Source organism: Numenius arquata, chromosome 2, assembly GCF_964106895.1.
Source record: "Numenius arquata chromosome 2, bNumArq3.hap1.1, whole genome shotgun sequence".
Classification (NCBI taxonomy): Eukaryota; Metazoa; Chordata; class Aves; order Charadriiformes; family Scolopacidae; genus Numenius; species Numenius arquata.
In genome coordinates, this window is record NC_133577.1 from 93,543,528 (window position 1) to 93,561,602 (window position 18,075).

General features: G+C 40.2%; 1 protein-coding gene across 1 annotated transcript; it reads right to left on the reverse strand.

Moving 5' to 3' along the window:
- Positions 1-14: 14 nt before the first annotated feature.
- On the reverse strand, positions 15-13,723 carry CCT2 (chaperonin containing TCP1 subunit 2). Its single transcript, XM_074144614.1, has 16 exons — positions 13,599-13,723; positions 12,397-12,471; positions 11,863-11,928; positions 11,653-11,764; positions 10,674-10,750; positions 9,547-9,659; positions 8,814-9,016; positions 8,510-8,610; positions 8,296-8,423; positions 6,132-6,235; positions 4,227-4,346; positions 3,533-3,661; positions 3,335-3,438; positions 1,719-1,818; positions 988-1,129; positions 15-327 (listed from the first exon to the last, which is right to left on the reverse strand). The coding sequence occupies exons 1-16, from the start codon at positions 13,599-13,601 to the stop codon at positions 297-299; spliced, it is 1,608 nt and encodes a 535-aa protein (XP_074000715.1). The 5' UTR covers positions 13,602-13,723; the 3' UTR covers positions 15-296.
- Positions 13,724-18,075: the final 4,352 nt, after the last annotated feature.

The following is an 18,075-nucleotide window of genomic DNA, read 5'->3' on the forward strand; positions in this document are numbered from 1 at the left end:
AACACAACTTTGATGAATTTGAATTTACCTTTTTTTATTTCTGTGTATTTTAAGTGGAACCTGGAGAGGAACAGAAGGAACAGGGTTGTGTAAAACCCCTGTTTTACTTGAAGTGAATCTTCTCCGCAGCACATATAAACTGAAATAAGTTAAAACCAACTGAAGAGTTATTTCATGCCATTGATGCGAGATTTGCCCGTCTCAAGCTTCTGTTCCATAACCTCACAAAAACTAGATCATTTAAAAAGATTACTAGGTGAGATCTGGTCCACATATCCTCAGGTACTGAAGAAAATTTAACATGGGCGATGGTCTGGTACACGTTTTCTGGGGAGAAAAAGAAATATCAGAAAATTCCTCCCCGTGCTGATGTCCACCAGCCTCCCCACCCACCTTAATATTTATTTTTTAGTTGGTACTTTGTGTTCAGTGCTAGCTTTATCTCACAGCACAAAATCAGTATCATCTCAAAGCTAATAAACCACCTATGACCACGGCAAAAAACTGTGATTGACAAAACAGTGCAAACTACCCTGTAGTGGGCACCCATGGGATAACCTGCCTGCAAAGTGGCATTTCTTCCCAAACTTTTTAACAAACATGGTTTTGTTTTAGCTGTAGATTCTATTTCAGAAGCAGCTGGGCATTTCACTATAATTCTTGCCAGAAGAAAAAAAGCTAGCATTATCCCTGACATTTTGGTCAATCACTTTTGCAGATGTTTTAGTACTATATATGGCACATGAGTAGCTGGTGACATAAGACATTGCTCAGGCACACTAATTTAAGTACACTGATGGCTCTAAAGGCCTGTTCATGCTCCTAATGCAAAAAAAATGATGTAACAGGAATGTTAGCATGTCATGTGTCCGTCTTCATTTCAAATAAAACATTTTTAGAAGACAACTTTTCTGCACAGTTACTCTTCCACAGAAGGAGGTTACTCTGTGCCACTGTACCTGACCAATGTAGATACTCAGCTCATACCTTGGTGCTGCTTTAATAATGTCATCTACACGAAGAATCATTTCTGCTGCTTCAGCTGCGCTCAGCAAAACTTGTCTCTTGACTTGGAAACTTTCCGTTACTCCCAAGACTGCCATGTCCCCAATGACACCTTCTTTCATATCTAGAAGAAGATACATTAAGAGCTGACCGTATAGTAACTTACCTGCTCAAATTAACCATATTGATAGTAAGGATAGTAAGGCTCCTGGTTTAAGCCTAACATGTTGCAATTACATACAAAATATTCATGATGAAAACTTTATACTCTGGGAAGAAGAAACGAGAACCTAACAGGACTCAGCGCTATTTCCTTAGGTGTATCAACTTCAGAGTTCTTCTGCACAACTTTAAGTTTTTTTCAGGGAGGAGGAAGTCTTTGGTTGTGTTGGTTTTTTGTTTGTTTTTAAATCAATGCCCTTCTTTTCAATCTTCATATAAGTAGACTCAAAAGTAAGTAAGGAAACTGGTTTTTGTAAGTGGAAACCATCCCCTTCAAAAGCAAAGCTTTTCACCGTATTGTGAGAAGCGTGGTAGAACGATAAAGGAATGCAACATTGTATATCCATGTTCTAAGCAGAGCAATCAGAAATTAACATACTCAGTTCTTCCAGCTGAATAAATTAGCAATAAACAGATGTCACCAAGTTTAATAAACCTAATTCCCCGTCCCAAACAGCAATTCAATAACAGGAGTAGTATCAAGCCCTTACCAAGTCCGTAAGTTGTCTTCCCTTCACTGTGAGCAGCTCTGAGCTGAGCAACCAAATCTGCACTGTCATAGCCAGCATTATCAGCTATTATTGTTGGGATCTAAGGGCATAAACACAGGATGTTTTAAATTAATGCAGGCATTGTAAACATGAAACATACTTTGATAGAACTTCAGTTTCAAGAAATGAAGTTTCAAAAGTGTGGCAGATGATCTGTTACTGTGTTCAGAAGATGGGAAGAAAGAAAAGAGTCAAACTACCTTTCAAAGGATTTTATTAAAGACTCTGTTAACAAAGTAGCTGAGAGGACAGAAGCGTGTTCACAAATCTGTCCGTTCATTTCACATGGACAGAAAGAAATCCGTCTCTTTCTTATAATTTCTGGCTACAACTGAAGAAATGGTTTCATTTTTAAGAACATAAGCTCACTGGTAAGCATTAACCACCAGATCATTCTGTTCACCGTTGTCCCGGTTTCAGCTGGGATAGGGTGAATTTTCTTCCTAGCAGCTGCTGTGTTTTGGATTTACTGTGAGATACTGTTTTAGGTGTTGCTAAGTAATGTTTATAGTCAAGGATGTTTTCAGCTTCCCACAGAAGCTGAGAGAGAGCATAGACAGCTGGGCAAAGGGATATTCCATACCCATCATGCTCAGTATACAAACGGGAATTGGAATCCACAATTGTTGCTCGGGATGGGCTGGGCAACCTATCATTGGGTGGTGAGAGCAACTTGTGTTTTATCACTTTATTTTGTATATTCTTTTACCATTATTATTACTGCTATTTTCCTATCTTGTTACTGTTCTATTAAACTGTCTTTATTTCAACCCATGAGTTGAGTTTTTTTCCCCTTCTTTTCTCCCTCTTCTCCCTACCCTACGGGGGGGCAGGTAGTAAGCGAGCAGCTGAGTGGTCCTAGTTGCTGACTGGGTTAAACCGCGACAACTGTTTAAATAAAAGCAGTGCAAACTGCACATGCTGACCAAAGAGGTAATGCCAAGTCTCACCATGCTTTTTAATTTAATTTTCTTGGGAGAAATGTTTTCCTATAGTCTTTCATTTCCTAAGAAAGGTTTTCCCCAATTTAAAATACAGGAAGGCAATTTCCTTCTCAAATTCACAGTCTGTTAGTGCAATAGCATTCTATAAATGTTTCTTGTGATACTCATTTCCTAAGATGCAATCCCCAATGCAAGTCTAGAAACTTCTAGATAGTACTAGAGCGTGAATACAATCAAATAGCACTAGAGTATCAACAGAAGGGTTGCTCTTTTTCTAAATCGGTTGTCAACTGAATCAGCCAAGGCTTTATGTGCTATTTCTGCTGCATTTTTAAACTTGCAGGTAAGAGGAGCAAGAACCAATTAGAAGAGGGCTAGCGTATCAACATTCAGAATTTTGTATCATGTAGAATTATTAAAACGCCAATAATTTTTTTTTTTTCTGAGAAAACTAACTTTTTCCCCTTTGTTCATCCAAGACATCTTGCTAAATTTTACTTTTTTACTTTTAGAAAACCAAAACTTTGAAAGAGAAGCAACGATCTGAAGAAGTTCTTAAACTTAGTGGAACTTAATGTCTATTAATCCAGCAATCTGACTAAACAAACTTACCATTCGTAAAGCCTTAGCAAAGGACTCCATTGCAACAGACTCTTTGCCAGGTGTTCTGATGGCGAGTTCTGCAACAGCGTTAGCCATCAGCATCTCTGAACAACCTACGAGTTGAAGACACACAGATGTTTTATATCTGACTTGAACAGTAATACAAAATGTGTATCACGTACAAAGTACGAAGAATCTAATATTCACCTCCACCGTACACAGTTCTAGTGTCCTTCACCGTCTGGGCAAGAACACAGAGAGCATCATGCAGAGACCTCTCTGCTTCATCTAGAATCTGCTGTGTTGCTCCACGCAACACTATGGTGCAAGCTTCACCTAAAAAGTGCAGATGCAAAAAGATTAAAAAACCAAACAAAAAGTACGAAGAGGCTATCACAAAGCATTTGTAATGTTTTTTCTATCCCTGCAGTCAAGTTTTACATAGATCAATTTTGGGGCAAAAAGAAAGCATGATGACAGGTAGAATTAAATTATGCACACTATGCTGTAGCTTTTATCAATAAACTGTTCCACAACACCTGATTTAATTAACAGAAAAGAAATGTTATCTCAAAACAACCCCTTGGAAACTTACAAGCATTGGCATTTACAGAACAAGCTCTCAAGTTCTTGAAGTATGACAGGTTGCTACTTTTCTTGTCAATTTAATCTCCCAAAGCAGAAATTTTGATTCCCATCCTTACAAATGTTTATGTGTATATTTAATGTTCCGTAGATGAACAATTTCAACCACGAACATACATCTTTGCAGAATTTTTACTAATGAGCAAGGCTTTAATAAAAATAGTTACATGAATCATTACAAAATTCCTATGCCATCCTGGTAACTGAACAGTCTTAGCAGAGGGTTAACACAAATGTCACAACATGCCAGTCTTACCCATTGCCACTCCAGAGAAATGAATGAGTTTATCTTCTCCAATCATGACTTCTTCAATAAGCTTGCAGCTTCCTAGTTTTACTAGCTCAGGGTGATCAAAGGTTGACGCAATTTCACCACCTACAAATGTAAGATCATAGAAAAGTCAAAGAGCTCACGATGAAAGCATCTGATTCAGGCAAGGGCTAACCAGGGGGGGGGGGGGCGGTGTGTGTGTATCTGTGAAGAAAAATAACAATCTTCATAATTGCCCAAAAATAAATTTAAATTAACAATACTGACAAGCCAATTTTTTCCAATATCAGCATTTGGCACCAGAAACCTTCCACTGATGTTGACTTGTCCTTGAAACACTAATATTTTTGTTTCACATCACAAGAACTACTATGGCTGTAATGCTTTTGAATTCTGTCTGGATTAGAGACTAAATGTTGATATTTGCCAGTATTAAAATGCCAATGTGTTTAAAGTTTTTAGTAGTATTTATTGATGAATATTTATAAAATACTAAAACAAGTTTGTTATGTTTTTAAACTTCGAGCTCATGCCAGCATTCATTTTGCCTGCCTGATGATGGCTGAGAACCACTGGCCACCACACTCCTGAATCATGAGTCTCATATCACGTCATAGCAGTGGCATAGCGCGCCATTTGTAAACTCCTGTATCATAAACAAAATGGGTATTACACAGACCAAAATGTCTCTGAATGGAATATTGTTCTAGTACTATACTCTACAAATTAGAAAACCATTTACATGTATTCACTCCCAATGCATGCTCAGTTACTCCACGTTAGCTTGCAGCACTGCTGTAGCAGCAGTACAAGGAAAGACAAGATTTGTAGTAGAGAGTTTGTGCTTATGAAAAGCTTGTCTGTTTTTTCAGCTACACTATTTGATTCAGTGTGGTCTGATATGGTCCACTTGCTCTGCCTACAAAATTTGCTTTGAATTTGTTCCAGAACACAAGCAATGTTCTTCTCAAGTGTTTGCCTGTGTCAACGTACCTACCGACAGTTACACACAATTGCTTCCTCAGTTTTGCTAAGCTAAACAAGTCAGTATCTTTTCCGTTCTCCCAGCAAAACAAGTTATCCATTCTCTTCATCACTTTCATAATAAATTTTTTATGATGTTCCAGATAACCACCTCTAACTTAGAGAATGAGAATCATCTGTAGCATTCCAGGTGTTTAATTTTCATTAGTTACTAGTCACATTTACACTAACCACTACTAAAAATATCCAGGTTGTTCACATAATTTGAGGTGCACCTCAAGTCGATGACTCAGGCCCACATTTTTAACAAAGGACGACTTTTTAGTCTTCTCTGTTACTACAATCAAACAACCGCCAGTTGTAACAAGATGGTATTAACTAACTTGTGGATTTATCATTTTATTCTTTCTATTGGTAAGTTTCATCTTACAAACATTTCAAAGTTTATCAAGCAGGGACTTAACTGAAAATATTTTTTAAATATGAAAGAAAATTACTAACTGGCTAAATTATATTCCACAGCATCATGATCTCTATTCACAGTTGCTAGAAAAAAAATGTTTAAATCATTATACAGGGAAATGAGAATCAAAACAGTTTATGTGTGAAGTATAACATACTAAAGATAGAAACTGAATTACCTGCTTCTTAAAAAAATACTGACAGTTATATAGCAGCTGATAAATTAATAAATTAATTTTAAAAATTTTATGGCCAATTTCAGAGTCCTCCATATATATTTGTATTTAAGTACTTTAAAGTAGAGCTTACTTGGAGTACTTTTCACATCCACAGATCTGCTTAATGGTAAAAAGTACAAACTAGGTGATCAAGCATTAACATTTACTAAACATCAAACAAATAAAGTGACCCTCCAAGTTTCATATGACCAGGTACTCTACATACCTGTAACAAGGGCCAGACGTTCTACACCAGCAAAGTCTGCATGTTCAATAGCCATGACGCCAGCGGCTCCAAAGAGCTGTTCAGGGTAGTTGTAGATCAACTGTCTACAATTAAAACACAGGCACATCTTCTCATTACACATGAACAAAGCTTTTAAATACCAGAGTAACAAAGGACACTAGATTCTCAGTAGCATGGACATAAACAGATTTCTCAAAGCTACAAAAGCAGTCAATATGTGAGGCACCTGCCATAGATGGAATGTTATACCACACAGAAGCAACTGCAGAGACAAGAAAACATACAAAGCTAAAAAACAAATAGAAAATTCAACCTATTAGCTCTTTGAACTATGCTTCCCCTCAAGACACACCATCAATGCCCAGGGGCCTATATGCATTAAATTCTAAGTCCTTTGATCCTAAGTGCCCACTGGGTACTTAAGTGCCTATTCTAGTAGAGTGCACTAGAGTAACTTGTGAAGTAATGCCTTTAATTCCTTCAGCACTACAAAATCCAAACAGCGGACAACTCTCAGGGAACAATAAATGGCCAGTCTTGTAACATACACAAATAGCAGACCACGGAGAAGAGTATGTGCTCCCTTATTAATACGTATCCCACTCTCTCTAAAACAAAGTAGTCATCTAATGCTGAATGGTCAACAACCACACAGGATTGGTATGCCAGATTATTTTTCCCTTTCAAATTAGAGATTGAGTGTTGTAGAGAATCAGCAGGAGCTAGGAGACGCCATCTCTGTCAAAAAAGATGTTTCAAGTCTCTCTTCAAAAGAGACAATAGGCGCTGCTGGGTATGCACAGAGAAGATTCTTCCAACTCTGCATCCATATAGCCTTGGCCTTTGTCAAGCATCTCCTCAGAGGTATTTAACTGGCTAACACTCACAGTATCAGCTGTGAGGTGGATCTACAGTATGCCTATAAGCAGAAGTAAATTTTGCCAGGGAATAAATCTGAAAGTTGAGAGTCAATCTAACTGGAATACCAATAGCCTGGCTACAGTCACTGACTGCTACCCTACCTGAGCAACCACCTGTGTTACAACCCTTCTGGATAACAACAATAGAATTAAGGACTTTTTTTTTTTTTTTTGCATACCTCAAAGGATTCTTCCATCAGTTTGCCAACAAAACTCCTGACTCTCGGGGTCTTCATATTTGCAATGTCCATTGGACAGAATACTCATTTTGCCTACACTTACATGCAATGTATGTGAAATATAACATAGATGGAGAGACTAACAGATTCATCATACAGGTTCTTACAAAACACAAATTTTGAAGGTGAGTTATAAGATGCACAAGTAAATCTTTGCTATTATGGAAAACAGTGCTGCTCTTACAACTCCCATTCTTTGGTGGAGTACCAGCTAATCAGCTTCCTAGCAGGCTACACGATGAGCCCAAACACCAGGCATCAACCTGCTCGTATGTATGGCAGTTGCGTTCAAATGAGAGCTACTGAAAAGCAGAAGCACCTCATGTCCTTAAATAACTGAATGGGGTTGGGGTTTTTTTTGCACCATGACATTTTAGAAGAGAAGTTCACTGTTAACAAAAATAAGTAACAGATTGTGACATTTCTTGTGAGCTGAATGAATCATTACATGAAAACGGTTATCCTTCATGCTTCCAAAGATGTGCGTAAGAGGCTCATGGCAGGGAGCACAGAGGCCTCTAAACACTCTTGAATTTGGAGCAGTGCTCCAGCACCAGCATTTTAATACAGGGTAAAACATAGCTGGTTCAATTTGAACTAAATACATTCAGCAGCACAGACCCTTTCAAGCACCCATTTCCCTCCAAAAGGGGGAACAGGGATGCGGACAATGCTGCTGGCATTCATAACTAAATAAACCTGTTAGTATAAAAGCATAGCAACATCACTTCAACTGGACTTAACACGGATCCCAGATTAAATGACATCAGTTCTTCCTCTTTAAAAAAAAAAAAAAAAAGAAGGGCCATGGTGCACAAGGGGAAGCACAGAAAATAACATCGACCTCAGTGAGGCCAGTGAATTAAGCACTAGGCAAAATCACCTAATTTTACACACACAGATATAAACAATGTTCTTCACACTCATACAATATTAAAATCTTGCCACTTCATAACTTTCCCCTTTTCCCAAGAATATACATACCTGTTAATAAAGCAGTTTATTCCATGCTTAAGAATACGCTCTACCTTCTCCTTCATTTTTTCTTTTTCTGCCTGTTCTATTTCTGCTACTTTTGCTGTGGAGTCCACTCTAACACGAGAGCCAAAAATCTAAATCAAAGAAAACAAAGAATTCAGTCTAAAAATTTGTTCCACTTACAAAAACATCATTTCACAACACTAGTTCTGTCACATACCTTAATCTTGTCTGTATCCATACCAGTATTTGCAATAAGAATCTTTGCATTTTCAATTCTTTTTGGCTGATTTACACCAATCTTCTTGTCAAGTAAAAAGCCTGAAGTTAACAGACAGGTCTTGTAAGACTTCAAATTAAAAAAGGAGAACAATTCACTTAAAGTATTACAAAACCCCCTCATATTTATTAATCAATTTAACAATAACACAGCAATATTTCCTAGGACAAATTTGTATAGATAAGTGTAACTTTTAACAGCTTCATTTGTCAAGTGCAGTTAAAGCCAACATGTAAAGGCTTACCTTCATCTAAGTAGGAATCAGCCAAACTTCCACCAAGTTTCTTAATGACGTGGATAGCCTCCAAATTACCAGAACCTTTCAACCTAAGAACAGCTTCTACAGCAAGCTTGACAAAGTGATCTTTATGATGAGTAAGTAATTTTGATGAAAGAGTCGTTCCCGCAATGTTCATCAAGTCTTCACGGAACTTCACCTCATCATCACTAAAATAAAATCAGGACAGTTAAAAGTGGAAAGTCTGAAAGCCTTAATAATCATTAACCTACCACTGTGAGCCTCTCCTCGCTTCCTGTAGCCTGTATCTATGTGTCCCATGTTCCATTTTGAGGAATGCTACACAGAATCCCTCCAGCGTCCCAAGAATACAACTTTCTATTTGAAATACAAGTTCAACTAGGAGAACCTTTGCATTCATCTGTAGAAAGTCTGTGGTCTCTAAGTGTCAGGTAAAAAAAAATAGTCACATTTAGAATCAGAGTATGAAATCTGAAATAACAGCTCAGGTTTTTCTTCTAGTGAGCAAATCATTGCTCATGTTTTGTTTCTGCATATCATAAGTAATTTTAAATAATTTCATAAAGCTTCTGTAGTTCATCTGAAAAAAAAGATCTGAAAAATTCAGACTTTACACTACTTAAAAGAGAGCGAAGAATTTCCCAATGGTATATAATTCTCATCGATGCTTTAATCTTGCCTGGTTTATAAAGAGTTACATCAAATGTACATCACTAACCCATGATCCACAGCTGCTTTCAAAAGCGCCTCTCTTGAAGCTTTTGTGGCTGCCCTCCAGCCTGCAATGATGGTCTGAGGATGAATCTTCTTTGAAATGAGTAATTCTGCCTCCTATTTAAATTAAATTAATAATTAGGCTTTGTCCCCCAAGGTACATTTACACTAACTAGGAAAGACACTTCCAAGTAATCAGAAAATTCTGAATAGCAGTAAAAATCAGAGAGCTTTAACAATGACATTAAAGTCACCCTGCTGGCAACTTTTTTTTTTTCCCCAATCTAGGCAAAGATGATCTCCCCTTGGAATATCGTCAAGAAGTTTTGATTAATGAAATAAAAAAATCCTAACTCCGATATGAGTAGCAACCAGACATATACTTCAAAACAGCAATCTTTCACTTCATGTTTGAGATGTTTCCTGTTCGCTTATGGCTGCAACTTAAAGTGTAGTTAAAAAAAAAAAAAATGAAAAAAAAAATCTTAAAACTCCCTTTTTGCAAGGAATTTGGCAAGCTTGATATATCATTTCTCAGATGCTCTTGAACACAGTTCCTGGATCTGAGATGATTAGATTTACTGGCACAGCTCTGCTAACAAGAATTCCTCACTTCTGAAGTCTCTTTCATAGTAAATTCAGATTTAGAGTTTGGCAGTGTAAACTCTGTATGCAGAGCTTAAAGGAACAGTATGAATTCAGGTCTTGTGCACACAAGAGCAGAATTTAACATGCCTTGTTTCTTTTTCCTCATTCATGTTATGAAAAGGATTTCAGAGGACTGAACCTCACAACTAAGCAGTGCTGCATGCTGCCCAGTGCAATATCCAGAAAGCGACCTGTTTCTCATTTCACTTTGCATAAAGAAATGAAGTAATTTTCTAAAATGTACCAAATCAAAATACTTGTGAATTTATAAATAATAAAACAAGGAATATTGTTTAAAGCACAAAAAAAAATTGTGACATAATATCTAAGGTGGTTTTTCTCCTATCAATTTCAAAAGCAACAGAGCAAGGTATCCTATATTTTGGGAGCACTCTTCATAAACATCTAATAGCACATCCCATACTGGTATCACAGGAGTACATTGCCAAACAAAAACACATCTGAAAAATTTTAATACATCACCCTCAGTAATTCAGCTGCCAACACTGTGACAGACGTAGTTCCATCACCAACTTCATCATCTTGAACCTTTGACATATCTAAAGAAAGAAGCCACTGTGTGAATGTTTTGATTCAAAATACCATGCTCACTAGTACCAGCTTTACATACAAAGATTTTTATCTCACATTAGTCTGCAGAAGAAAAAAGAATCTTACTCTTCAATAGTTTAAAGTGATCATTCTTTATGTCACAGAAAAACCCAAGATGCAAATCAAATTCAGCGTCCTTCAAATTCTTGCCCTTCATTTGCAACCCAAACACCAGTTCCAGTCTGGCGATGGTCAAGAGCTACTCCTCTCCCTATTCCTAAATATAGTTATCAAAAGGAAATAGGACTGGACAGAAGCTCTAAGCTATATACACAGGGTCACAGAGTACAATAACCAAGTACGCCCTATGAACAGTCCATAAACAAGGACTTGGCAAACACAAAATCATACAAAACTTGACAGCAAATTGTTCAGGGTCCTGCTTGTTGCTAGAACTGGGCCACTGGCACACTAAGACAGTTGATCACAGAGGTAAAATCTGTCCAGTGTACAATGTTGATTAAGTGATAAAAAGAGATTTAAATCAGGGAGCACCAGAGAGAACCTCTGTACCCAAGTAGACTTCCGCCCCAGATTTTTCCAGCCAAAAAGAGAGGGGCACACAGCTGTCTTTTGCTCCTTTTGACTCCTGGAACAAACCAGGGTTGAGGAAAAACGAGGAAGCACCAGAACAGTTTTGCAAGAGCAGCATATACCCCAATTTTACTGTTGCAGAGTTCCACAATTCCTGCAACGCCTTGGCCTCCTTACTTCAGGAATTCTGCTCTCTCTCCCTTCAATTTTTCCACATAATTTGAAGGCTACTTTTCTAAGAACAAATGAAAGCTACATAATGAAGTTACAATGAAGAAATGCCAAGTACTCCAAGCACAAGCTGTTAAAAACTCACCAACCAAGACCTTGGCAGCTGGGTTGTCAACTCCAATAGCTTTCAGGATGGTAGCACCGTCATTGGTCACTGTTACTGTGCTATCTCTTCCAGTACTTAAAAGAATCTTGTCCTACAAGATACAAGATTTAGAATACTGCTCGAAAACATACTGTAACTATTAAAAAGAAATTAACAGGTATGATCACTGAGAACTTGCAGTTGTCCTACCATGCCTTTAGGCCCCAGAGTGCTCTTGACCAGGTCACCAATAGCAATGGCACCAACAAAGGATGACTGAAATGAAAGCAAACATACCTCAGAAAATGACTTATTTCTATTTTAATACAAGAAGTAGATGCTAGTCCATAACTTTCAAGGGGATATCTTAACCCAATCCTTCCAGAGCCACACTCACAGCAGAGTTTGGGTCCCCAAGTTTCTCAACTACTACATCTTGATAACCAGATCAAATATACTTAATTCTCACAGAAACTATAAAAGCCTGTCTCACAGCCAAAAGAAAAGCCATCCAATGAACATCAATCTTCTGAGCTATTTAGTTTTTGAACACTTACGAGGAGTTTCTCTAACTGTTAGTGTAAACAACACTCCTCCTACCTTCCGTTCACAGACGTGCAACAAGAAAAACTAATGAGACAGGTGAGGTTCCACATCACCATAAACTGAAAGTACATTTAACAGTACAAAAGATGAAGTTTAATTACCCCAAGTATTACAAGTTTCTTAGAGAATTAAACTTACCAATCGAGCTGTTTCTGCCTTTTCTTCATCTGCACCTGCCTTGAAAATGTTCACAGGAGCAAGGGAAAGGGACGCCTAAAACAGAGTTAACATAAGCATATTCCTTTAGCTTTAATAAAACATTGCATTTTAAAAACAAATCCCTGACACTGACAATCTAAACAATGTTTTTGTTATTAGAATTTTTTATTTCTATATCCCATTTGGTTTTGATAAAAGGTATATTCAAGATAGATCACAATCTACTCCAAGAGACTGCATTACCATGTTCTCTAATAAGATCTATGAGCCTGAAACATCGTTACCAGTACCTTAGTTTACAGCAATCTCTGTCTTGTTGGTCTGTGTTTCTGTTCTGCGTGGCTAACCATCAGATCCAGACAACCCAAAGACAGGCACACCCCGCAGAACCTAAAAAGTCTAGTTACTGAGCATGCTGGGGGTTAAATATTTTGGTATTTGCGTTGAACCCTAATTTTTTTTTTTTTTTTTGCACTCCCATGGAAATTAATTGTATCAATAACGAATACATACCGTTAAAGACTAATACTTGCAGAGGACTGAAGGTCTTAAACGAATTAGGATCAAATCGCAAAGGAACAAACGTATCAAGCCTCTTAAAAGAGTACCGTGATTTTTTACTGTGCTGCGTGATCACCATGCAATCTCTGCCTATAGTTTTATGTCCGTTATACCATACTCTCACAACAAAAACCAAAGGGGTGCGGGAGGGGACTCCCCACGGAGAGAGGGCAGCTCCCGGCAGGCCACCGCCCCTCGCCTCTCACGCCCGGGGACCCGCCGCTGCCTCTCCGGGCCTCCTCGGTGACTGAGGGGAGGGGAGACGCGGCCTCCCTCCCTCCCGCGCGTCAGCCGTGCGGGCCAGACAGCCCCTCCGGCGGGACCGGGAACCGCCCGCGGCCTCCCCGCCGCAGCCCCGGCCGGTCCCACAGGCCGACCCGGGCCCTCAACGGACCCCTCCATCCCGCGCGCTCTAGAACCTTCCAGGCCCAAGGCACCTCCCCGCTCCCGCCCACCGCGCGCGGGGCAAGGCGCGAGGCCGCCCCCGCGCGAGCGCCGCCGGACAAAGCGCGGGGCGCGGCCGCCAGGCCCTCAACACGCGTGGCGACAGAGAGCGCGGCCGCCGCCCGCCCCGGCCCGCCCCGCCGCACCCTCGCGGGCATCGCCGCCCCGCCGCTCACCATGATGAGTGCCGGTACCGCCGCCGGGACGCCGCCAACCGCCGCCTCCGCCCGAGAGAACCAGCGTGCGCGGCTCCGCAATCCGTCCACGAGATCCCAGCGGAAGTGGCGTCAGAGGAGCCGCCGCGGCTTCCGGCAGCGCGCAGCATGCTGGGAGGCGTAGTCCGTCCCTGCGGAGGAGGCGGAGCGGCGGGGTCTGGCGCTGCCCGGCACCGGTTCCTCAGCGGCTGTGCGCGGCGGGCACCGCCCGGGTTGGGGGCATTGCGGTAGCTGTAATGAGTTCGGCGGCGTGGGGGTCTCTCGGCTGTTCCCTCGCTCTGTGCAATGGCGGCCTTTCGCACGGCAGCGCCTGACTGGAGCAAGTCCCGTGGGGCACTGCCGCAGCCCTTCCCCCAACAGCCGCCATCTAGGCACTTAGAATAGAATCGTAGAGTTATCTAGGTTGGAAGGGACCTTTCAGATCACTGAGTCCAACCATCAACCTAACTCCGCCAAAACCACCACCAAACCGTGTCCAGCTACCCGTCTTTTAAGTACCTCAAGGGATAGTGACTCCACAACTTCCCTGGGCAGCCTGTTCCAGTATCTGACAACACTTCCAGTGAAGAATTTTTTCCTAATATCCAATCTAAACCAGAAGAGACCAACCCCCACCTCGCTACAACCTCCTTTCAGGGAGTTGTAGAGAGCAATAAGGTCTCCCCTCAGCCTCCTTTTCTCCAGCCTGAACAACCCCAGCTCCCTCAGCCGCTCCTCATAAGACTTGTGCTCCAGACCCCTCACCAGCTTCGTTGCCCTTCTCTGGACCCGCTCCAGCACCTCAACGGCTTTCCTGCAGTGAGGGGCCCAAAACTGGACACAGCACTCGAGGTGGGGCCTCACTAGTGCCGAGTGCAGGGGGGATGGTCACTTCTCTAGTCCTGCTGGCCACGCTGTTCCTGATACAGGCCAGCGTGCTGTTGGCCACCTAGGTACACTGCTGGCTTGTATTCAGCTGACAGTCGACCAATACCCCCAGGTCCTTTTCTGCCAGGCAGCTTTCCAGCTGCTCTTCCCCAAGGTTGTAGCATTACATGGGGTTGTTGTGACCCAAGTGCAGGACCCGGCCCTTGGCCGTGTTGAACCTCATACCATCGGCCTTAGCCCATAGATGCAGCCTGTCCAGGTCTCTCCATAGAGCCTTCCTACCCTCAAGCAGGTCAACACTCCCACCCAACTTCGTGTCATCTTACTTTCCGTATTTCTATACGTTTCTTCCTCAGCAAAAGAGCTTGGAGTTTCCTCAGTTTAATTTCATCATATTCCTGGCGGCGAGTTCTCAAACTGATCAAAAGCATTTTAAATTGCCACTCCTGGCCTCCAGTGCTCCTGCCAGGCCATCACAGATCTCTGCTATTGTATCATCTGCGTCACCAATTAAAGGCCGTGAACAGGAGATACCCCAGCACAATCCCACTCAATACACTTTTCACTTCAATATTAAAAAATTGGTAACTATTCTCTTGTCAGCTTTGCAGATGTGTGATACCACATTCAAGCCCGGTTCTGTTGCTACTTTTCTTCCACACAAAAAGCCTCTTAGTTAGCTTTATTCAAAAAAAAAAAAAAGTGAATTAGTTTGCATGACTTGTTCCTCAAGAATTAACTCCAGCTGGTATTCCCCTTCTTGCTGCCATCTACAAATCTCTTGGGATACATGCAAAGCTGTTTGTTCCCGACTCAAACTGGCCAAAGACAGGTATCCATCCCAATGGAGATGGCAAAAAAAGAACACGACGAAAACTCTGCCAACTTCTGCATCTGTCTCTGGTTTTTAATGCCAATACCTGGTTAGGATTTTTCTGAAGTTCTTTGGGCTTTTTGTTTTCTTCAAAAAGTTAGATGTTTCCCCCCTAACCACGTTCTAAAATTTGAGTACTAATTGAATTTTAACATCTTCAGTTTTCCTCACAGTTATGTAGAAAAGTATCTTAAGTTTTGGCTAAGGCTAATAACCCAACTAAAACAATGTTAACTATTTTTATCTCAGATTTTTACTGAACTAATGATTCATTTTAATTAACAGTTGCTGCTACTGTGGCGTGAGCTGGGGCAAAAAAGATTTTAAAAGTGCCTCAGACAACTACCCAAGCTACGGCCTTTGGAAGATTAAGTGCTCATAGAAAAAAACTATGACAGAATTTGCAAGTTCGGTTTAAGGCACTTTTGATTATTGCTAAGCTATGGTTTTAATGGGTAAAAGTAGTTACACCAGAATAGGAAGAGCCCAGCAGCAGCACTAGTTACAGGTTCCTGTAACTGTAGCTGTGCAGTGCCCTCGCCTCCGATGTGCTCATGGCACTGTAAATAAAGGGGGGGAAAAAAAGTTCCTCATTTTAATATTTTTATAAACACATATAATTTGTAAATCACCCAATCTCTTTCAGGATTAAGAAACAGAGTGTGTTTCAGTCCCAAAGACCCTTTGACACACCAACAGCTCAGCGAAGCACAGGCTCAGTTGCTCAAGGATGAATTCTCACTCAGACCTCCCCATGTCTCTATCTACTGACAGCAATTTAATTCAGCTTGAGACCTTCTGCTTACAGCTACGCTATTTATGATGTCGGAATAACAGAGCAGCAACCCTCCCCTGGTTTCTCCAGGACCAATAATTCAGGCACCGATCACACTAACTTGAGGCTTAACTTCAGTCAAACCAGTCACTTAAGCCCCTGAGCAGAAATAAATTTGAGGAAGGAACACAGAGACCTGTCACAAAACTCAACTCTTTGGGTGCTCCCAATCAAAATCTAACATACATATTATTGTGATTTACATTCAGGGATTTTAACAAGGCCAGTTTATATTGTTATTGGAAATCCTAATACAGCCATGGCTGCAAGGTCAGCTCTGTGATTCTTGGCTGTTCAGCGCCACCTACTTTGAGCTGGCTTCAAAATTTTATTTCAGAACAAAGCAACATTAGGTCACGAATGTGAGGCATACGCATATTTTAATTGGAAGCACTTATATCCATTGAGTGGTGTTTAAGTCAGAACATTGCTACCAATTAATCCTCTAACTGCATGCATTTCCCCTACAGTCACATCAGAACTGGTGCACTGAAGCGTTTCAGCCAAACGTTACTGGGAAGCTTGCTTTCTATTTGAAATGAAGGTACAAAGAACCAAAGTTTCTACTGAACTCTGTATCATTCAAAGGAGCACACTGAGATTGCTGGCATGCGATTCACCACCCAGTGGTCAACAGCAACAGTACTACCATAACAACAACAACAAAATATTTAAGTACATGAGAAAGATGGGACAGAACACTAGTAGAAATGAAACAAAAGCTTGGAGAAAAATTTAGACTCCAGGTCACCATTGTTCTGGGTTTTGGGTTTGTGGTTTTTACCACTAAGTAATGAGTAGTACTTAAGGGACACGGAAGGGGGGAATAGGTACCTGAAGCAACAATTTAAAGAAAAGCAAAAGGAAATACAATAGAGCAACACTACCACTGGGAAATACTGAAGTAACCCACAGACAATTTTCAATGTAAAATCAATAGTTTATTGCCACGCTACAATTTTTATTTTTATTTTTCCAAATGAAGTTGGCACTGGTAAAGGGGAAAAATGTTGTCATAATACATATACATTTTTTAAAAACACGCTTTTGGTAAGCTTTCTCCATGATGATAGCTTAAAACAAGTGAAATTAGATTTAAGATTAATGTGGAATGGCATAAAAATACACTCTTTCTGCATAGTATAATATCACTTTTCTCATAAAAGAAATATGGAATGTTTGTAAAAACAAGTTCATTGAACAGGGCAAATTAATTGAAATTTTATAAACAATTTGGCAATGGTACTCCCACTGTTTAGACTTTTTATATAAAAGAAATAAAAATCTAGAAAGCTACCTTTATACAAAGTTGCTATATTTATGCCTTTAAGTAGGAAAAAACATTTTATAATGCAAATTAGGACGTACAATAATCTTACAATATCATACAATGTAATGACAAGAAAGGAACATACAACATAAGATTTTGGCCTTTGTAGAAATGTCTATTTCTGCATTTAATAAATGCATTTGTGGCACACTGGTGACTATTGTATTTTTACTACTACCAGTCAGCTGTCATGCTAGAGCGGTATTCGGATGCACTGCAATGGCAGGTCTGCAGTTTAGTTAAAAAAAAAAAACAACCACACTGTTTTTCAGGAGACGAAAGGTGACACTGCAACAAAGTGAGATGTGAAAGAGGCAAGGTGCCTGCTGGTTGAGACATCTGTATTGTGGGACATCATACAACACATTTTTCCTTTCATACCAGAGCATTTCTTATACATTCAGTTATTAAGTACCAAAGTCTTACAAGTGAGAACATCCGTGTTCAAGATTTGGCAAAATTTCAAGGAAAATACAAAGTTAGTACCAAATATATAATATATTATATATAAAATGTGGGTGTATGATATACA

Excerpts from the sequence above, each read along its gene's own strand:
- CCT2 (XM_074144614.1), bottom strand. Across the intron at positions 10,751-11,652 it reads AGCTGCCAAGGTCTTGGTTG|ATATGTCAAAGGTTCAAGAT; the intron begins GTGAGTTTTTAA and ends TTCTTTCTTTAG. Across the intron at positions 9,660-10,673 it reads TGGCAGCTGAATTACTGAGG|GAGGCAGAATTACTCATTTC; the intron begins GTGATGTATTAA and ends TAATTTAAATAG.